This window comes from Squalius cephalus, assembly GCF_949319135.1.
Source record: "Squalius cephalus genome assembly, chromosome: 16".
Classification (NCBI taxonomy): Eukaryota; Metazoa; Chordata; class Actinopteri; order Cypriniformes; family Leuciscidae; genus Squalius; species Squalius cephalus.
The window spans coordinates 13463301-13484586 of NC_137137.1; the positions used below are offsets into that span (position 1 = coordinate 13463301).

Below are 21286 nucleotides of genomic sequence, written 5' to 3' on the forward strand. Positions count from 1 at the left end.
AAAAATATATATGATTTATTTATTGTCCATGAATACATTTATACTCTTATAGTAACTGCTAAATATATATATATACTGTTTATTAACTAATCTTTTACATAAATACAGTCATATTCATATAGCCTATTTCGCAATTAAATTATATATACTATATATATGTTTATTATATGTATTATATTTATATTAAAGATACTTAAATAAAAATATATGTTCTTTTTTTTTAAAGTGACTATTTATTTTAAGAAACTAGATAAAAGACAAGACAGTGTTTGTTGTCATCTTTTGTGTCTTCAAGCTCAATGTGAGGTTGCTGGAAATCCCCTTATGTTTTGAATGGACCAAAAAAAAAAATCTCACTCCTTTCAGTGGGCAAGTGTTTGGTAAGTGGGAGTGCTAAAATGACCTACAGGAGGTGGGTGGGTGCTCAGTGACTAATCCATGAGGTGCATAAATACTGCCTTCAGGGCACAAGAGAAGACAGACAAATCAGGAGGAGAAGACGTAACAAGATTGTATGCACTTAGTCTCTCTGGAAGACAGTTTTTCTAGTTTTGAGTCTATTTTCTTATTGAAGTTAACTTTTTTCTAAGTTGGCTAGAAACTCAAACCATGAGACTTGGAGTCGTGGTGTTTCTGGTTCTTGGAACCTGTTCTTTGAGAGCTTGGTCCGTGCCGCTCAAATCTGTGTATGTGACGTTCCCTGGAGATGTGATCAAGAATATGACGGACATTCAGCTGGCAGATGTGAGTATATAGATTTTTAGTTCATGGTTTTTATGATTATGGATATCTACTTTCAGTCCTGTACTTTGAAAATAGTACAAATGCAGTTGTATCATTCTAAATGAATACCTCTCTATATAAATATTTGCCTCCAGGAGTACCTGAAGCGTTATGGCTACATAGATGTTCTCCAGAAGAGCGGAATGCAGGCAGTCGTGTCCACTTCTAAGGCTCTGAAGAAGCTCCAGGAGAAGCTCGGGCTGGAGGAGACGGGGTCGCTTGACCAGCCCACCATTGATGCCATGAAGCAGCCTCGCTGTGGGGTCCCAGACATCCGAAACTATCAGACATTTGAAGGAGACCTGAAGTGGGATCACACTGATGTTACATACAGGTGGGATATTATCTGCACCCAACCTTTACTACAACACTTTTAAATCTCATAGGTTTGTGATGAACATGTTGTAATCAATTGCATTGTTTTGACTTTCAGGATTTTGAACTATTCACCGGACATGGAAGCCCCTTTGATCGATGACGCCTTTGCCAGAGCTTTCAAAGTCTGGAGTGACGTTACCCCTCTGAAGTTCACACGCCTCTATGATGGCACTGCTGACATCATGATCTCCTTTGGGAAACAAAGTGAGTTGATTTTTTTTCTAATGGATAAAATTATTAAGATTTAACACTTGGACTTCTGAGAAGGTTTGAATGAACTGCTGTTTTTGTTTCAGATCACGGAGATCCCTACCCTTTTGATGGGAAAGATGGACTGCTGGCTCACGCTTACCCTCCAGGTGAGGGAATCCAAGGAGATGCCCATTTTGATGATGATGAATACTGGACCCTTGGATCTGGACCAGGTGAGTGGGATTCTTACTTGAAGTGGCTTTGATAAATAGTTCACATATCATGAAGCATCTTTGCTCTAACAGTTTCATAGGGGACATAGTGGGACAATAGCTCCCTCTACAGTTTTGAGTGTAGTGACAGTTAGAATGTGTCCTAAAACAGGGATTGTCAAACTGGGAAAATATTTAAAGTATTTGATTTGGGTTCATTTTAATAACCATAAAAAAGCCAGTTACTTAATTTTTGAAATCTATTGTTTTTATAATATCACACTTAATATTTCTCATATAGAATAAATGAGTCCTTAATTGTTCAAATGTATAGTTCTGTTTTTAAACTTGGGTCAGAATATGACCCCACTTAATTTCATATATAATATAAATAACCCTTATATATAGAAAAAAGAAAATTATATCTCGGGTCCCACACAAGGGGATCATCATGTTTACCCCTATATATATTTAATTTATATATACATTTGTGGATTAGACAATGACATTGATGTGTCTCTTTCAGCCATTCAAACCCGCTATGGTAATGCAGATGGTGCAATGTGTCACTTCCCCTTCCTGTTTGAGGGAACATCCTACACCTCCTGCACCACCGAGGGCCGCACAGATGGTCTCCCCTGGTGCGCAACCACTGCAGACTACGACAAGGACAAGAAATTTGGCTTCTGTCCCAGTGAGCGTAAGTGTTCCAGTAATAGGGCTTTAATTCCAAAACAGACATTTAAACTGCCTCCTTTTCCCATAATATGTGGAATTAATGTGAAAGTATTTCAACAAGCACACGTTTTTATTCATTGAGCATGTCTAACATTCCATCTCTGTTTTCCCACAGTTCTCTTCACGTTTGATGGGAACAGCAATGAAGCACCATGTGTATTCCCCTTCGTGTTTCAGGGGGTAACATATAACTCATGCACCACGGATGGACGAACTGATGGGTATCGTTGGTGTGCCACTACAGCTAACTTTGACACTGATACCAAGTATGGATTCTGCCCTAACAGAGGTGAGCAGTTGTCAAGACTCAAACCTGAAACTTTGGTGGAGTCAGATACATCGTAAATGCAAAAATAATATGTTCTCAGCAGTTCACAATCAGATATCATTTTTTCACTAACATATAGCATATATAGTAAACATTTAACAGCATATTTCTACAGTATCTATCTAAGATATGTAATGTTTTATAATATAATATTTTCCCCTCACAGATACAGCTGTGATTGGTGGAAATTCAGAAGGAGAGCCATGCCAGTTTCCTTTCATCTTCCTGGGAAATACATACACTTCCTGCACCAGCGAAGGCCGTGGTGATGGAAAACTCTGGTGTGGAACTACCAGCAACTATGACACAGATAAAAAATGGGGATTTTGCCCTGATAAGGGTAAGTGATAATCATCCCCTTCAGACACTATACAAATATGAAAGTGAGAGATTAGCTAACATGCCTTTTCTCTTATAGGATACAGTCTGTTTCTGGTGGCTGCTCATGAGTTTGGTCATGCACTTGGTTTGGATCACTCCAAAATTAAAGACGCTCTGATGTATCCCATGTACAAATATGTAGAGGATTTCTCCTTGAATCAGGATGATATTGAAGGCATTCAGTATCTCTATGGTATTTATCCACCATCATTCACTTATTGTTAAGTTTACTATGCATGTTCGTATTCAAGATTCAAGAATTTTGATCTTGACACTTAAGAGTCTGGTCAATTCTGGTTTTATAGCAATATTTGTATTCATTTTTTTCTTTTCAGGACCTAAAACTGGCCCTAATCCCACTCCTCCAAAACCAAAGACCACCACTTCCTCTCCGGTTGTGCCAACTAAACCCACCCCAAGTGAGAAAACAACCACTGTTTCCACCACAACACTTGTAGACCCATCACAGGATGCCTGCGAAATCAAGGAATTTGATGCCATCACCGAAATCCAGAAAGAGCTTCATTTCTTCAAGGATAGGTATATGCTGTAATTCTACATATACTGACAAGAAATTGCAAACATAACTCAGGAAACTTCTCATTTAGTCACATTCTCAAATAACATCTTTCTAAATTCTCTCTTTTTAACATCTAAGGCATTACTGGAAGATCTCAAACAAAGGAGAACGCAAAGGCCCTTTCTTGATATCAGAGAAGTGGCCTGCCCTGCCTGCCACCATTAACAGTGCCTTTGAGGAACCCCTCACTAAAAAGATCTACTTCTTTGCAGGTTCTTATTTATCAGATTGAGATATTTTGCCATTATTGCAAAATATATGTTAAATTTCAGATATATAACAGTGCTGTATTTCATGCACACAGGTAAACAGTTCTGGGTTTATACTGCAAATGAGGTGCTTGGACCACGTAAAATCGAGAAGCTCGGCCTCCCAAGCGACTTGGACAGAGTGGAGGGAACTGTGCAGAGAACAAATGGCAAGGTGCTCCTGTTTAACGGAGAGAAATTCTGGAGGTAAGTAACTTTGCTATGATTGTAACTGATCAGAAAGAGTAAAGTTTATAGCATTGAGTTAACGATGGGAAATTATAATTTAATAATAATAATTGTAGTTTTTCATAGTATTGTCTTATCTCTTATTTATTGTCACAGACTCGATGTGAAGGCTCAGATGATCGACACAGGATACCCTCGATCCACTGACATTGTTTTTGGTGGAGTGCCCATCGATTCACATGACGTGTTCCTCTACAAGGGTAAGTGAGATTATGTTCAAATTCATTTAAAAAATCTGATTTACTGATCAAGCAAACTAAATTTGTTCTTTCTATTTTTTAATATTTTGCAGGATTCTTTTACTTCTGCCGGGAAAGTTTCTACTGGAGAATGAATGCCAAAAGGCAAGTAGACCGTGTCGGTTATGTGAGGCACGACCTGCTGAAATGCTAAGACGTGCAGTCGCTCGGCACAGTGAAGACGTCCAACATCCTAACCTGATGATGACAGAGCCCTTTTTAAAATGGGGAAACCATTTCTCTTCTGTGTAAAATTTAGTGAGGAAGACACAGACAGAATGTATTAAATTTTAAGTCCTGTTTTGGGGATTTTGACTTTAACTGTTATAGATGAACAGTTTTAACACTGAAATTATCATAGGCACATGAAACGGGATGTTAGGCATATTTGTCTCATTGTCTGTCAGCTTTAACTTGGTCTTATAATTTATTATTTCAGCTTACTATATAACTGCTTTGGTCATGATGAGTTTCTTAACAGCACAGTAAGAGAAACTATAATCTTGTTCTATAAAACGTCAATGAGGCAATGCCAGTCTAACTCGAGGAATTAACTTTGTGTATGTAAATGTATGAGTGGAGTCACCACAGGAACATTGTAGCCTAGATGCATTTGTTGACAACTGAGCCTCTATTCTCTGTATTGACCCACTTAGATGTTTTTCAAAGCAAAGGTTTATTTTTAGCCTTGGAGCTAATGTTGAGATGTTATTAAGCCCAGATTTTGGTGTATTGTGTAATCATTTGCCTGGTGTAAATGATAATATTAATATTATTAATTTAATGTTCCACTTTCCACTTATTTATATTGTATTTGTTTGCTGCATTATGTTTACTCAATAAATTTGTAAGCAAGACCATTCAATATGTGCAACTGCTCTTTCATTAGTATTTGGCCTGTGTGAAAACACACTAAAATCTCTCGTATGGTGATTTTACGAAAAAATCGGGTGCTTTTTCGTAATAAGCAAGTTTGGAATATATTCAATAACCAATCACTGCAGATGGGTTTAAACAGTTGCCACAAAAGCATTTGACATGTAGCAGGTGATAAATATTAAAAGTAATAAAAAGGTTCAAGCTTGTATGCAGTATCCATAAATGTCCACACATTCACACACAATCCACCCCACATACTCATGTTAAAAGTTCTCAGTTGAAAATACAATGACTCATAAAAAAATGCTCTGTACAAGAAAGTAAAACTGTCTAGATTGATTATGCAGAAAGTAATAAAAATACTTATTGAATTTCAGGGGGGCTTTTGGTATTGGTGTGTGAAAATGTTGGGTTGTCTTTGAAAATGTAGGTAAATGATACAAGATAATTGACATAAAAAGCAGTGTACTTTAATGCATGCTCTAAATGATTTACCAAAAGGCCATTTATGATTTTCTTAAATTTACCTTACGGGTAAATGCACAAATAAGTGAAAGAGCTGGACTAATTCTAGAATCAAAATCTACATTTAAAATAAAATAAACCATAAATATGAATAGCAGGATGACAGCATATTTGCAGTGTGGTTTAATGCCACATATCCACAGCACAAATTCAACAGAATGCAAATTAAATCGTGAATACCATGTGATCCCTCACATTCAATCTGAGCAAAGAGATGTTTATTTTGGCGTAATCAAAAAATATATACATATAAATGAGAATCTCAAGATAAACAACTCGCGTCATATTAATCCGCGAGACATTCAGTGGTTTCATCCTCTCAGAGCAATAGTCCTCCGGTTCACACTTTTACTTGACAAAACACTTAAAAGATAAAGCGAAATGGTCGATATACACGTTCTTTAGATAAAACTTGACTTCACGAAAAAATCGTGATACATTATTAAACCGATAAAGCGTTTATCCCACTCCGTCTTTTCCCCATGACAGATAAATGAGTTCCGGCCAGCTCTGAGGACAGGAAGCGAGGAGACGCTGATGGCGCCCGACTAGAAAGCACAGCAACTATTCGCTTTCGAAGATTTATTTATTTCGCCTCATTCGCGAGCTTGAAGAGCAAAACAATCGTCTATTTACGGTAAGAAAAATTCCTAGCTCAAAATAATGGGGGCAAATTGTTTACAAATTCAGCTTCTTGCATGATGGCCGAGAGAAAAACATTCGGGCGGACTGGCTCTCCCTGCTCACGCAGGCCCTCGAGGTCCCCGAGCGGTTCTTCATATCGCCTGAGCGGAAAAAAATAAACTCGGTGCGGCGGGAGGGAAAATGGCGCTGCGCGAGCAGGCAGGAGGAAGGGCAGCACATAGTCATTTGAAACGAACAAGACAAGATTAGCCAGCTACAGTTCATGCGGGGCCTCAAGCTTTAACTTATGATCTATTGCTGTGACATTGTCTCCATAAAGCTGTTAGTGTGCTCAACATTAAAACGTGTTAATGATGAGTAAGAACCAGGACCTTGATGTCCTTGAGAAGTTTGAATCAAACGACAGGTTTTATGTCCCAAACACAGCCAGATGGGTGCTCTGGTGGGGAGGGATTGATATCATTTGGCGTATTGTAGAAATCAAATGGTTTAGGGTTTATTTTTTTTAATTTTTTTGCTGTTAAAGTGCATGTGGAGACCACGTTGGCTTGTGGTTTCGCTGGTAAGCTTATAATATGCTTATAAAGTACTTAAGTGACCTAGAAAGGTGCTATCACAACAACTGCATTCATCCCCTGGGGGAATTTGAGACGTTCGTTAAATTTTGTTTTTTAAAAAAAAAAACCTTACATCATTTGACATAATCAAATCACACAGTAGGCAATAACATTTCATACAAAACCAACACAAAATATAAAGAGAATAGATGTGAATAAAACGTGCTATGTAATGTGCAATTAATTATTTAGAAAATTCTAATGTTAATTGTGCAATAAGGCTCTTGTGCAAATACTGCAGAGAATATGCAGGTGAATGAATGTTTATGTGAATGAATGAAAAGAACACATGCAAAGTGTATCAAATTAAACTCTCTATGTATATATAGTTTTAAATTACTTTATTTCCACACAGATTAGCCTACTTAGCTCACATTACTGTGAGAAACAATTGGAAAATCTATATAACATATAATTAATATATAATTTGATATATGAAGCCTACAGTAAAGTTAAAAAGTTTGGTGTCGGAAAGGTTTTATTATTATAATTTTTTTGTATTTAAAAAAAGTCTCTTACGCACACCCAGAATGCATTTAATGATAAAAATAAATAACTATAGTAAATGTAGTAATATTGTGAAATGTAATTGATGATGGCAAAGCTGAATTTTCAGCATCATTACTCCAGTCTTCAGTGTCACATGATCCTTCAGAAATCATTCTAATATGATGATTTGCTGCTCAAGAAACATTTATTATTATCAATGTTGAAAACAACTGTGCATCATGATGATTTTTTTTTTTTAGATTCCTTGATGAATAGAACATTTCAAAGAACAGCATTTATTTGTAATATTATAAATGTCTTTACGGACACTTTAGATCAGATTAATGCAAAATCTTAATGACCTCAGACTTTTGAACATTAGTGTGTTAAATCATTATTTTAAACAATATATTATTCATATAAATATTAAAATACTGAACATCCACTGAATCACTTCAATACATCAAAATAATTTTTACTTGTTTTTTTATTCATTTATTCATTTATTTATTTTTTAAATAAAATGATTATACTTACCTACACTTTACATTATGCACTTGTCCACATGTCTTCCATATCCTAGCATTTATAATTCAGGACACATTCAGTGCTGTATAACCGAGTGACAGACACTTTCCCATAGAGCAGAGATGGATTCTGACGACATGGAGGTGGAGAGCAGCAGTGATGTGGGGCATTCTGGGATGGAGGAGCCGTCAGAAAGCGGCATGGGCATGGAGTCTTCAGAAGCCATGTCTGCCGATAGCAGCGATGCGGCCGCTCCTCCTGCCCCGGCCCCAGAATCAGACTGTCACGTAGGACAGAGCTCCGAGGGACTTGTGGTAAGACAAGTAATCCACACATCTGCGTAGCTCCACATGTTGGTGTGTAATTCTTCATTTTGAATTTTTTCTTTGGGTGGGTGTTTTGTAGGTTTTTATCCCAGAGACAAGCTCCAGTACAGATGTGCAAAGAGTTCATCTCCCAGACTCCTCTTCTGTCGCCCAGTCAACCAGTGTCTCCAGCGTCTCCACCGTGACACAATCGGTTCTGGTTTCGGAGTCTGTCCAGGTCCTGGTGCACTCCAGTGCTGTTTCTGAAGGAGGAATGATGGTTTCTGATTCCACTGCTTCCACGTCCTCAGATCTTGGCTCGGCTATTGATAAGATCATTGAATCCACCATTGGACCCGACATTATGAATGGTAGAAAAACCTTGCCTCTTCATTTTTATTACACTCAAGGTATTTAAGTTTAGTATTCAATGTAAATGCTGTGTTTCTATGCCCATTTTACAGGATGTATTGCAGTTACAAGTGCAGAGGATGGCAGTGCAGAGACCACACAGTATCTGATACTCCAAGGTCCTGATGATGGTGAGAAAGATCCCCAGAGTTCACAGTTTAGGGCTGCGTCTGAAATCACATATTCTAGTAGGTTCTTCTTTTGTAAAAGTACTTTCGTTCTACATAGTATTAATGTAATCCAGACGTGACCTACAGCCATTCACAAATCCCTTCCCGTGGCCTCATGGGATAGTAAAGGGTCCATAGGATGCGCACTTCAGAATCTTGCCAGTGGTAGTAAGTCATCCTGGTACTTTTTGCCTACTGTTTAATGAATACTGTTAATTTGCACGTGCTACTCTTTTCATATACCGTCTTTAACACAACTACTCTAAAGTAGGGAAGTATGCATATTCAGACGCAGCCTAGATAGGTTTTAAATTAAATTAAATAATAGTTAAAGGGATAAATCAATTAAAGGGATAGTTTAGCAAAATATTTAAGCTCTGTCATCATTCACTTAACCTCATGTCATTGGAAAGTAAATTCATTTCCTTTTCAATGGAACACAAAATTTGTTATTTACCTGTCCAGTCTGCTGTTTTCCATACAATGAAGGTGAGTGGGAACGGGGGCTGTAAAGCTATAAAAATGTACCATAAAAATAGCCATGCAATACTTTTATAGTGCTTTTGTTCCTTTTGGAGGTTGGCAGTACCAGTATGGAAAAAAGCAGCCTTTACCTTTGTTAAATCAGTGGTTCTCAATCAAATAAATATGTCTTCTTGATTATGAATGACTTAAAATAAAAAAGCTAAAGTTATAAGCATTTCTTATATTAATTCACTCCCAAACTTCTGGAAAACTATTTTTTTAATTTAAACTATAATTGTTGTTACTTATTTTAGTTTTTTGTAGACATTGGGGGGCCTTGGAGTCAAAAAGGTTGCGAACTACTATGCTAAATAACGTTTTCTGTGTTCCACAGAAAAATGCTAATCAAATGGGCATGATTGAGCGTGAAACATCATGAGCATGAATACATTATGGACGATTTTTCATGTGTGGCTAAATTATACATTCATATGGCACTGTCATTAGTTATCTTGTAGTAAAATTCCCTTTTGTTCTTTTTCTCAGCATAATCTTCGTGACAAATCTAGATTTTAAAGTTGTTAATCAATGTATTGTTTGACCCAAATGTGCTTGTGTTACTGCCACACTCGTTGCAGGAAAGAATATTTCAAATGAACTTAAAGGGACAGTTCACCCAAAAATAAAAATTCTTCACTCGCCCTCATGTCATTCCAAACCTGAATGACTGACTTTCTTCTGTGGAACAAAAAAAGATATTTTGAAGAATATTGGTAACCAAACAGATTCAGTTCAATTTGCAAAACATACAATGGAAGTCAATGGGAACTAGAACTGTTCAGAAGTTCAAAATAAATTCTTTTGTGACACAGAAGAAAGAAAGTCATACGGGTTTGAAGCGACATGAGGGTGAGTAAATGATGACAGAATTTTTATATTTGGGTGAACTATTCCTTTAAAAATCAAATACATTTGCAGAAATAAAAGAGAAGTGGGGTAGTTTTTGGATATTCAGACATTTTCTTTGTTCACTGTGTGTGTAGGAGCTCCTATGGTGGCACGGATGTCTTCCTCTGCACTGTCAAGCCGCATTGCCATTGAAGCCCTTGCTGATGGACCCACCTCCACTTGCCTGGACCAGGCAGACCTGTCAGAAAACCCGCAGGGCAGTGTGGAACCCGACCAGCCTGGACACTCCGGATACCGTGAGCATGACGACAGCAGTAGCAGCTGCAGCCGCCCAGACCAGCCTCAGCACTCCCAGTACATAGAATGCAGTGGAGGAGACGACCCAGACCAGACCAGAGAGGCTCGGTACGTCGAGTGCTCGGGAACCGAACCAGACCAGACCCCACGTCATTCTGGTGTCACAGACTACAACGTGGCTGACTCAGAAGAACCTCTACGGCGTTACGCAGCAGAATGCAGCGGTACAACCGATAGCTCTCAGAGGTGCTCATTTCGCTCCTCCCGCTATGTTGTAGAGTGCAGTGATGGGTTTTTGGACTACGGGGCGGAGCGGCCGCAGCATTCACGTTATATCGACAGCAGCATGGATGACAGGGATCACGTCTCGGCCTCGGAGCAGGAAGATAGCGTGGTAGAAGAGCCCCAGCACTCCTACATGTCGCATGGCTCACTATATGCCGACGAGGGCTCTGTTCGCCACTCCCTGGCTGACACGATGGGGTCCCAGCTCAATGACCAAATGGACTGCAACGATAACTTGCCTGGCCCATACATAAGTAGCAGTGGGACCTATTCCACCCAACCAGATCCTGAAGTGGTGGGGTCTGGGGTGGTGGTTGAATCTGGGCACAGAACCCCAGACATGGCCGAACTGGAGGAAATGATGGAGGTGGTGATCGTACAGCAGTTTAGGTGTAGGATGTGCCCATATAAAAGCGCTTCTAAGGATACACTCATCAACCACATGAGAGATAAGCACTTTAAACCAGCAGGTAAAGTAGGAGGTGCTAATTATGTCTTTGTCAAATGTAAAAATAAACTAATATCAGCCCCATTAATGGCCACGTCCCAAATGGCACTCTCAAACCTTGCAGTCCTTATCCAGGACTATACTTTGTGCTCGACAAATTATAGGCAGATGGTGGCCACAAAGACTAGTAATAAGAAAATAAAGTAAGAAATAATAAAATTTTAATTGAACAGTCTTAAAGTTACCATGAAATATGATAGAAGGACAATTCTTATATTTTATATAATATTGCAGTGTTTATTATAAATTATTTATTCATATTTTTTTTATGTGCCTAAATCGAAATGACCTCCCCTCCCACTTGCAACAACATCTCTTTTATGAGGATGAGGCATCCTGTCACTCACAGGAGATTGCAGCAATAGCAAACCACACTTATCTAAACAATTCCCAATGGACAAAATCTGACTTTTTCATGCCGACTTTGAGTTTCCATCAGGTCTTGATTTATGCATACAGTTTTTTAGGTTCTCTAGTTCAGGATGTGCTATCTCACAAGCAGGTGTTCCAGGCCAAAAGAAACGTGGACGGGGACGTCCACGAAAGTCCGAAAGCAAGGCCAGGGCGGTCGGTGAGGTCAAAAAGGAGGAGCCGCCAGAAGAGGAAGATGATGACATCATTGATGCGGGCGCTCTTGATGATCAAGGTTAGTGGAGTGCCGTTTGCAGTCACCATTTCATAATTTTCTGTTTTTTAATGCAGTTTTAATTTGCACTCAGGTGACAGTGATTATAAGCCAGCTGAGGAAGAGGCCAGGCCCAAATTGGCTCCCAGTCACTCCACTCCTCCTTCCTGTTCTTCATCCTCTTCCTCTACCTCACGGAAACGTCCCCGCAGGATGGTGGGGCCACCTCGCAAATTCCTTCCTGAGACAGGTCAATGTTCATTTAGCTTTTTGGGTCACAGAAATATATTAAATAAAACAGTAATTTTTAGCTAGTTGCATTCAGATATTTAAATGTAACTTTTTCATTGGTCTGTGATAACTCTTATTTTCACCTTTTTATAAAACAGAGATGGCAGCAGTGTCTCAAGCGAACAATGCAGAGGACCCTCAAGCTCCTGAAGAAGCAAGTTCCTCTGGATTAGAGAATGGAACTTCCTCATTATCCAACGGGACGGCAGCGGAGCCAGGCGTCAGTCAGTCAGATTCAGAGAACAAAGATCCATCATCAAACACAAGCCACGATGACATGGAGTCTTTGCCCAAAAAACGAGGCCGGCCTTCAAAACGTTTCCTTCAGAAGAAGTACAAAAAGTACATGAATCGCAAGTATGTAATGCCGGCACTACTTTTTGATCATCCACAACAACATTTGATTGATTTGACTTGTCTGTTTGACACAAATTATATCTTAGAATATTTTATAATCCAATGTAACCACATATTCTGGACAGTCAATATCTCATTTTTCTTTTTTTAAGTAAATACTACAGATCCCTTAAGCCTCTGCTAAGGCCTCATAACTGCTGGATCTGTGGCTCTCGCTTTCTTTCACAAGAGGATCTCAGATTCCACGTGGATTCTCATGAGGGAAACGACCCTGAACGCTTCAAGTGCCTGCAGTGCAGCTACCGCTGCAAACGGTGGTCCTCACTGAAGGTAAGAACTAGAGTCCTTCATCTTACAAACCATAAATCCATAAAAATATATTTACTATTTTAATGTTTTAATTTTTACATTTTGAAATATTTTTATGTAAATATTTGTATAATATGTGCTTCAGTGTCTAAATAAATAGATAAATAAATAAATCTTTAGTCATTATTCGGCATTACACATAATAAAATGTATCCATGTGTCCTATAGGAGCACATGTTCAATCATGAAGGTACAAAACCTTACAAATGTGAGGTATGTGAATACTCCAGTGTTTACAAGAAGGACGTGATCCGGCATTCAGCCGTCCACAACAAAAGCAAGTAAGAACTCAAAATGTCTCCTCTTTTATTTATCACTCATCATGAATTTTATTTTGTCAAACAAAAAATTGAAATCAAGCTGCATTGTGTCTGTCCCTTTAATATTGTGCAGATTATGAAAATATAACATTTTGGATTCATTTAAAACTCACACCTGACATAATCTGATTAGAGTATTAATAAATGTTCTTGTTTCTTCTCTTTTAGGAGTCGGAAGACAGACATGGTAAGGCTCCAGATGTTAAAAATCAACAAACAATCATGTTTTAGCACAATTGTCCTTTTACTGGCATGATGTATCTGTTCAACTTGGCTCTTAGTGGTTTGATGAGGGTAGCTTTTTATGCGACAGCAGTCTTGCATAAATCCTTCACAGGTTCCCAAAGTGTCCGAGTTTCCATGCCCAATCTGCTGCCGCGTGTACCCCATGCAGAAACGCCTGACGCAGCACATGAAGACACACAGCACGGAGAAACCTCACATGTGTGACAAGGTAAAGTTCTTGTATGCTGCAACTAAGCATGTGAATTTAGTTCATTAAGCTAGTTTTGATGAATCAATGAATAAACCTAAGCAAACTGTAGAAAGCACTGGCTTATGACGTTTTTGGGAAATGCAGCCCTGGATAATTTGCTATGCTAATACTAGTATAAATGTGTTTGCTTTGCAGTGTGGGAAATCCTTCAAGAAGCGCTACACTTTCAAAATGCATCTTCTCACGCACATACAGAACTGTGGCAACAGCACGTAAGTGAGATGTCAGTGACATGTCTGTTTCTCCAAAAAAAAGTCTACTGGTAAACATACTGTAAAGGTAGCTATTTTTCTCATCTTCTTTGTCAGGTTTAAGTGTGAGTTTTGTGAGTTCACCTGCAATGACAAGAAGCACCTGCTCAATCACCAGCTGTCCCACACCAACGACAAACCTTTCAAATGCGAAGAGTGCAAATACTCCACGAGTAAAGAGGATTTCCTGGTGTCCCACATTGCCATTAAACACACTGGTGAGTCACGTAACGATTAGGAATGTTTGCAGTTAGAAGGTTTCCTGATCAGTCATGCCTGTCCATCTTTACCCCCTGCTCAGGTGAAAAGCCCTTCTCCTGCGACATGTGCCACTTCACAACAAGACACAGGAAGAACCTGCGGCTGCATGTGCAGTGTCGCCACCCCGAGGACTTCGATGAGTGGAGTCAATCCCACCCAGAGGAGCCAATTCGTCGACGCCAGACGCCCGTTTTCTCCATGCAGGAGATTGAAGAGCTGAAATTACAGCAAGAAACCCAGGGATTTCAGGGGACAATTGTGAGTACATGGATATGCACCATCCATCCATCCATAGTAAATACATTTTAGCCGAATACCTTATTTGGAAAGGCATGGATAACGGCTTCAAAACGGATAACGAATTTGACCAAATAATAGAACAAATATTTGGCAGGCAGTCACGCCTCGTGTTTTCTGGATAACTAGTGAGCCAGGGGATAGCACAATATTATACGTAAACCTCTAAAATCACTACGCAATAATGAGTGTGTGAAGTGAATGAGTGAAAACTCTGAATAAAATGAGCACAAATCAAATAGCCGCACTGTCGTCTCTGTGCGTCTCTCAGATAATAGAGCTTTGCAAGAGTAATATCAACTAAAATACTACATAATTCACATTTTCTACTATTTGATATGTCTATTAAATGTTTTAAACCTTGTATGATATGATTTACGAATGAATTATATAAGCACAGCTCCTCTTATTTGAGGTTGTGGATGACTGTGTTCGTACACAAAGGAAAGGGCGAGACTCGAACTCAGGTTGCCCGAAGCAAAAAGGCACTATCGGCTCCGACAATTAGAAGTTATTTAGATAAATGCTATAATTATAATACAAATAATGAGTTGTACAAGGCATGGTTGTTAAATGAAAACTACTATATATATATATATATATATATATATATATATATATATATATAAAATATAAAAGTTTTTTTTTTTTTTTTTTTAAATGTTCACACCTAAAGGTAACAGTGGACCCCATTACGCTCCAAAACATGGAGTCCATTGGGAACACATCTATATCCCAAGATGCACTGGGAAACACTACCATCATTTACGAGCAAGGTCAGTAAAAAAGTTGTCAGTACATCTGTGGTTGTAACCCATCTAAAATATAGTGTGTGATCTATGAATTCATTTACACATATTTTACCATTGACCTCATGATATTAATATCCAGCTTATGGTGTTAAATTTAAACTGTACCTTCTTTCACAGCCCAGACCACAGACCTCTCAGCCCAGAATGCTCTAGATCTGTTGCTAAACATGAGTAACGCCAGAGAACTGCAGGTATGTACTGACACACTGGGCATCTTCTACCATAGGTTAATTCTACTGGAATTCTGATTCTGAATATAGAATAATGTTATAAATGCCTAATTTATATGGCATTTATTGGATGAAGAGGTATCAGTAAGTGAATTAGTGTTATATGTAAAAGAGTAAGTAACAAAAACCAGATCTGTTTTGCTTTTGAATTGTGCTTTTAAGTGTTCAGATGCACCCCTACAAAAAGGCACACAAGATATTTTAGCGTTAAATTCATAATGTTATAATAGTATTATGCTTATTAAAGACATCAGAAAATAATTACACAGGAATAATTGGATGTATTATAAGATAGTTTGCCAAAAGCCTGCTTATTGTAGATTATTTATGAAATTCAATGAATTCTTAGTAATTATGAAAAAACTATAATACTATCAGCGTTTTTTATGCTTATGGCTTATTACATCTGTGCATCTCTATAAAAGTCATCAGTATCAAATTAGAATTAGGATTTTACTCTGTCTCAGAATCATATCATCACATATCATATGAACATGAATCTATAAAATAATTTACCATTTTATTCATTATATATCTGTATTTAAATATAAATCCTATAATGTCTTGATCAGTCGATTCACTCTACTCAGGTGGCAGTGCTGAAAACCGACGGTAAGACTCTGGAGACGGGAACGTGGCCCGGAGATGGCTCTGGGAGTGAGCCTCAAAAGATCGTCACCTTCCATGTGTCAGAAAATGGGGACACTCTGGTTCAAGAGGCTTTTGAGACAGCTACAGGAGAGGTGGAGCAAGAGGAGACAACTGGTGAGTCGCAGGAAGTTACACAGATTGGCATCGGTACATACGAGGGAGCAGATTTCAGCGTGGTGGAGCAGGCCTCCGACGAGACAGCACAGAGGTACTACTTCACATCGAAAACTGCCACTGCAATGCCTATAAATGTCATATAAACCCTTTAAGATGATGCGTGTGTGTTGTCAGCAGTTTAGAGGAACCCTCTGCAGAGCCTCAGGTCATGGAAGTGAGTACTGAGCCCTTGTCCATCTCTACACCTCTCAAAGAGAATAAAGAGAGGTTTTTCCTGAGCTCAGGCTTGACAGATGGGGTCCTGCAGCAGGTAGAGGTAAGACTGGGTTTTGCTACTTCACATATGGAATAAGCAATGTTATGTTCCTTCCCAATGGAAAGTTGAATTGCTGAAATTCTCTTTCTGCAGCTAAGCAGTGAAGCTCCAGGTTCCCCTTCCCTGTGTCCATCACCCCCTTCTCAACAGTTAAACACCAAACGCTTCTCCTGCCGCATCTGCATGGAGGCTTTCCACGGCCGCTCGGACATGGAGAACCACAAGAGGGCGCACATAGACCCCAAAACATTCAAGTGTCCAGACTGTGACTTTACAGCGCCCTCTTGGCCAGAAGTCAAGGTGTGTGTTAATGCAGTGTCTATGAATTTTTTCTTACCTGTCAAAAATAAATAAATTTGTGTTCAATACTTTTTTTTTTTACAATCTTAGTCTCACATGGCCATGCACGCATATTTGAGGCCTCATAAATGCACGAGCTGCAGTTTTGCCTCTAAAAACAAGAAAGACCTGAGACGCCACATGATGACACACACCAACGAGAAGCCTTACGCCTGTCAGGTCTGCGGCCAGAGGTGAGGGAGCAAATGAGAAACCATTGTTAAAATGATAATAGAATTGATTTATCACATAATTTGTGCTGTTTACATTATGGTTTGTACTAGTCTATTCTACATCCATAAACGCTTCTAATATTCGATGTAAACAACACGTATACACACAGGCCTCTGCAGCTTCTCAGTGCTCTGAGTTTCTCTTTTAGATTTAACCGTAATGGCCATCTAAAGTTTCACATGGAGCGGCTTCACACTCAGGAACCCTCGCCCCGTAAAACCCGCCCTGTCCCCTCTCAGCAGACCATCATTGTTAACAGCGATGAAGAAGCTTTAGCCACACTACAGAGTAAGTGCAGACCTTGTGAAACAGTATTTTGTTTATATAGAAATAATGGATTCACACAGCCCTGTTCTGATTATTTGACATTTTTAGTTATGTTGTAAAAGTGCCCCTATTATGCTATTTTTAAAGGTTCCTAATGTTGTTGTTGGAGGTCTTCTACAATAGGTTTACATGTATCCAATGTCAAAACACTTTAATTTTCTCATAATACACATTGCAGCTCTTTTCTCACAGTGTCTGAAACGGTTCGATCAAGGAATGGGTCTCTCTAGACTCCTCCTTTCCGTGAGCCTACTCTTCTCTTATTGGTCAGATGGCCTGGTCTGTTGTGATTGGTTTACCACTTACAGTGTGTGTCTGAAACCAAATTCCATTACCATATTACCAAATTACCATATCTGAATTTCAGCTCCAGTCCAAAGGCTTCTTCAGCACTTGTTTACCCAAAGATACGAATAATAACGATTAGTTTTACAAAATCAATCCTCTGGTTGGTGGAAAATGTGTCTATTTTGAAAATCGCTTGGTCCATATTATTTACACATGCTGTCGAATATCCTAATATCCTAAAAAGCATTATAGGGGCACTTTCGTTGTTCTTAATTTTTACTTCTACCTAATAATATTTGTTTTTCCCATGTTCTCCAGATCTGCAGGCAGGTCAGACAGTCATCAGTCCGGAGAGGTTGCAGCAGGCTTTGGGTCAGGAACACATCATTGTGACTCAGGATCAGTCGCTTTCTGACCAGGTATTGCGCAATTGCTCATTTTCATCCTTTATGTAATTGACTCTTTTTGGCTAATTAAAGAACAGCTTATTACATTTTAATTTGCATGTAATGCAGATGGTTTTGATTATTATCTTATGTCAGACTTAAGGTAGTTTCAGGTTTCATGTTTAGCTTAGTTTTGTTTTTGACCAAACTCTCTATTTCTCAGGAGGAGGCGACTTATATTCAGCAGTTCACAACAGTAGATGGACAGACGGTACAGCACTTAATGACTGGAGACAATCAGGTCACTGAGGTACAACTCATTTTCTAGGGCTTTATTCTGACAACCAGCAAAAGTCATAAACGCTACAGCTCAAAAGTTGGGGTTGGTAAGAATTTTTATGTATTTTTTTCCAAGAAAGAAATGAGTTAATTGAGTAAAACAAATATCAGTTTCCATAAAAATATTCAGCAGCACAACTGTTTTCTGCATTGATAATAAGAAGAAATGTGTCTTAAGCATCATATTAGAATGATTTCTGAAGGATCATGTGACATTTAAGAAAGCTTTGCCATCATAGGAAAACAAATACATTTTAAAATAGAACATTTTATTTTAGAAAATATTATAAATAGAAAAGTTATTTTAAATTGTAATAATATTTCACAATATTACTGTTTTTAATGGATTTTTTTTTATTATTGAATAGAGTGAACACAAGAAATTGCTTTCAAAAACATTTAAAAATCTTACCGACCCTTAATTTATATATAAAATACACAGTCGTTTTCTGTTGTCAATTAGTTTTCAAGATTTACAATTCAAGAGTTACAATTTTGGTGCCCTCTTCTGCCCTACATTTTTTCAGGTCCAGTATATCATCTCTCAGGATGGAGTTCAGCACCTGCTCCCACGGGAATATGTGGTGGTATCTGACGGAAACCACATTCAGGTTAGTATGTGCTCTTTAGATCATTCATGACCCCCGGGCTCCAAAACAGTTCTCGGGCTAGAAACAGGCTCATCTGATCCGTAACTACTGACTGAAAAGCATTTTCAGTTTCATTCATGGTCTGTTGGACATTATATTGCAGATGGAGGATGGGCGGATCGCTCACATTCAGTACGAGCATGATGGGACGTTTCTGCAGGAGCAACAGGTTGAGCTCTGAGCAGGATACAAACCTGCTTTTTACATTTCAGCTTAGTTTATGTTACATTATTGGCATGTCTGAATTACAGTAAATGCAACATGATAACTTGAAAGTATTTTGTTCTACGGCAATGTTCATAATGCCAAATGGCATGTGCATATGTGTTGTTAATGACAGCATATTAAACCTCTATATGTTATTTTAATGAAGCAGCATAAATCAGAAGTATGCTACTGTTCAAAAGTTTGGTGCACCAGTTTCCTGTGATGGCAACCCTAAATCTTTAGCATCATTACTCCGGACTTCAATGTCCTTTGATCCTTCAGAAATCATTCTTATATGCTGATTTGGTGCTACTTTCTGATTATTATCAAAGTTCAAAAACATTTGTGCTGCTTAATGGTTTTCTTTTTAGAAACAGTGATATACCGGTACTTTTTTTTAGGATTCTTTGAATTGAAAATTCAAAAGAACAGCATTTATTTGAAATATAAATCTTTCTTACAATGTAAAAGTCTTAACTTGAACTTTTTGATCAGTTTAATGTATTATTAATTTTAATCATTTATAAAGACAAAAAAAGAAAGAAACTTTTGACCCCAAACTTTTGAACGGTAGTGTGGACGTACATTTACCTAACTGGCTTTAACAGTGAAAACGGAAAAACTGGTTCATGTGTAAATGTCTGTTTTTGTCAGATTGCTCTGTCTCAGGATGGACAGATCCAGTACGTCCCCATCACTGCCGAACAACAGGTTGTGGCCCCTGAGGACCTGGAGGCAGCGGCCCATTCCGCTGTCACTGGTAGGACCTTTCACCTTTTACCTTAGTAGTTTTGATCACTCGAAATGCCAAGACAGAACATTGTAATACTTCAACCTTCTGGTAATGCAGAAGAATCAGAGGTGATGTAAGTGATGTTTGTGTGTGTGTGTGAAGCTGTTGCAGATGCAGCCATGGCTCAGACTCAGACGGTTTACACCGAGGCCACACCTGAACAACTGGAGCAGCTGCAACAACAGGGCATCCAGTATGACGTAATCACTTTTACTGAGGAGTAAAAACAAGACACACACTTTGACTATTATTTAACAACACCGACACACAGACAGAGCATCTGCGGCTCGTCTCGGTTACAGATGAGTGCAGTGGACACCAAAAAACTCTGACGGGTTATTCCACAGGCTTAAATTTGTCTTCTACCAGAATTAGTCAGTAAAAGGGTGAATGTACAGTTAGATCCTCTCTGCAAATTATACAACTCATGCCACTGTAAATATTTAAAGCATTTAACTTTGTGTGCCTACAGTGTTTTGCCTTGTAAAGAAAAAGAAACACGAAAGCCAAGAGCAGCTTGTATAGAGAATCCTGTATTTAATTCTTCATGTCACTGTAATGTACTACGGTAGATGCTACTTCAATGACAGTGTGTAAGCGGTAGACTGGAGGATTGACATTAACATTGTTATGAAAGGAGGGTTGATCATTTTTCATTTTATGTAAAACGTGCCGTTTCATCTTTAGCTTCTTAAGTTTGAAAGATTTATTTTTCTTTGAGATGGCTACAGAAAGGAACTTAAAATGCATACCAAATAAATCACAACCTCTTTAACCTATCGTTCATTTTCTTAGTTCTCATTGAATGTTCATTACAGTAAATGTCATTTTTATTTTTATATGTTTTTACAGGCTAAGGGTGGAGTCAACATGATTTTCTGTTGTATTCAATTGCATTCTTAAGACTAAGTCTTAAATTAACACAGAATGTTAAGTTTGCATCGTTGGTAAAATTTATGTAGTTGAGTA

General features: G+C 38.4%; 2 protein-coding genes across 7 annotated transcripts; both read left to right on the forward strand.

The window, feature by feature from the left end:
- The first annotated feature begins 476 nt into the window (after positions 1-476).
- On the forward strand, positions 477-4657 carry mmp9 (matrix metallopeptidase 9). The gene is made up of 13 exons (XM_079897101.1): positions 477-744; positions 879-1117; positions 1217-1365; positions 1458-1586; positions 2092-2265; positions 2419-2592; positions 2798-2971; positions 3050-3205; positions 3348-3552; positions 3671-3804; positions 3897-4047; positions 4186-4289; positions 4382-4657. Exons 1-13 carry the CDS (start codon positions 610-612, stop codon positions 4480-4482), a joined length of 2025 nt encoding a protein of 674 aa, XP_079753227.1. The 5' UTR covers positions 477-609; the 3' UTR covers positions 4483-4657.
- A 1581-nt stretch (positions 4658-6238) lies between these two features.
- Positions 6239-21101, forward strand: LOC307174024 (zinc finger protein 335-like). 6 transcript variants are annotated; one of them, XM_079897661.1, is made up of 28 exons: positions 6239-6369; positions 8127-8325; positions 8417-8687; positions 8781-8858; positions 10406-11323; positions 11864-12007; positions 12081-12236; positions 12376-12634; positions 12787-12964; positions 13172-13284; positions 13492-13510; positions 13640-13777; positions 13955-14031; positions 14128-14288; positions 14372-14589; positions 15305-15404; positions 15558-15631; positions 16261-16529; positions 16613-16754; positions 16848-17054; positions 17145-17287; positions 17476-17615; positions 18261-18361; positions 18552-18638; positions 19195-19278; positions 19421-19486; positions 20179-20284; positions 20420-21101. In XM_079897661.1, exons 2-28 carry the CDS (start codon positions 8134-8136, stop codon positions 20539-20541), a joined length of 4563 nt encoding a protein of 1520 aa, XP_079753787.1. In that variant the 5' UTR covers positions 6239-6369; positions 8127-8133; the 3' UTR covers positions 20542-21101. The 6 variants fall into 6 exon arrangements, with proteins under 6 accessions (XP_079753787.1, XP_079753782.1, XP_079753783.1 ...); XM_079897656.1 differs by having other exon boundaries at positions 6245-6369; positions 8132-8325; XM_079897657.1 differs by having other exon boundaries at positions 6251-6369; positions 16616-16754.
- The last annotated feature ends 185 nt before the right edge of the window (positions 21102-21286 follow it).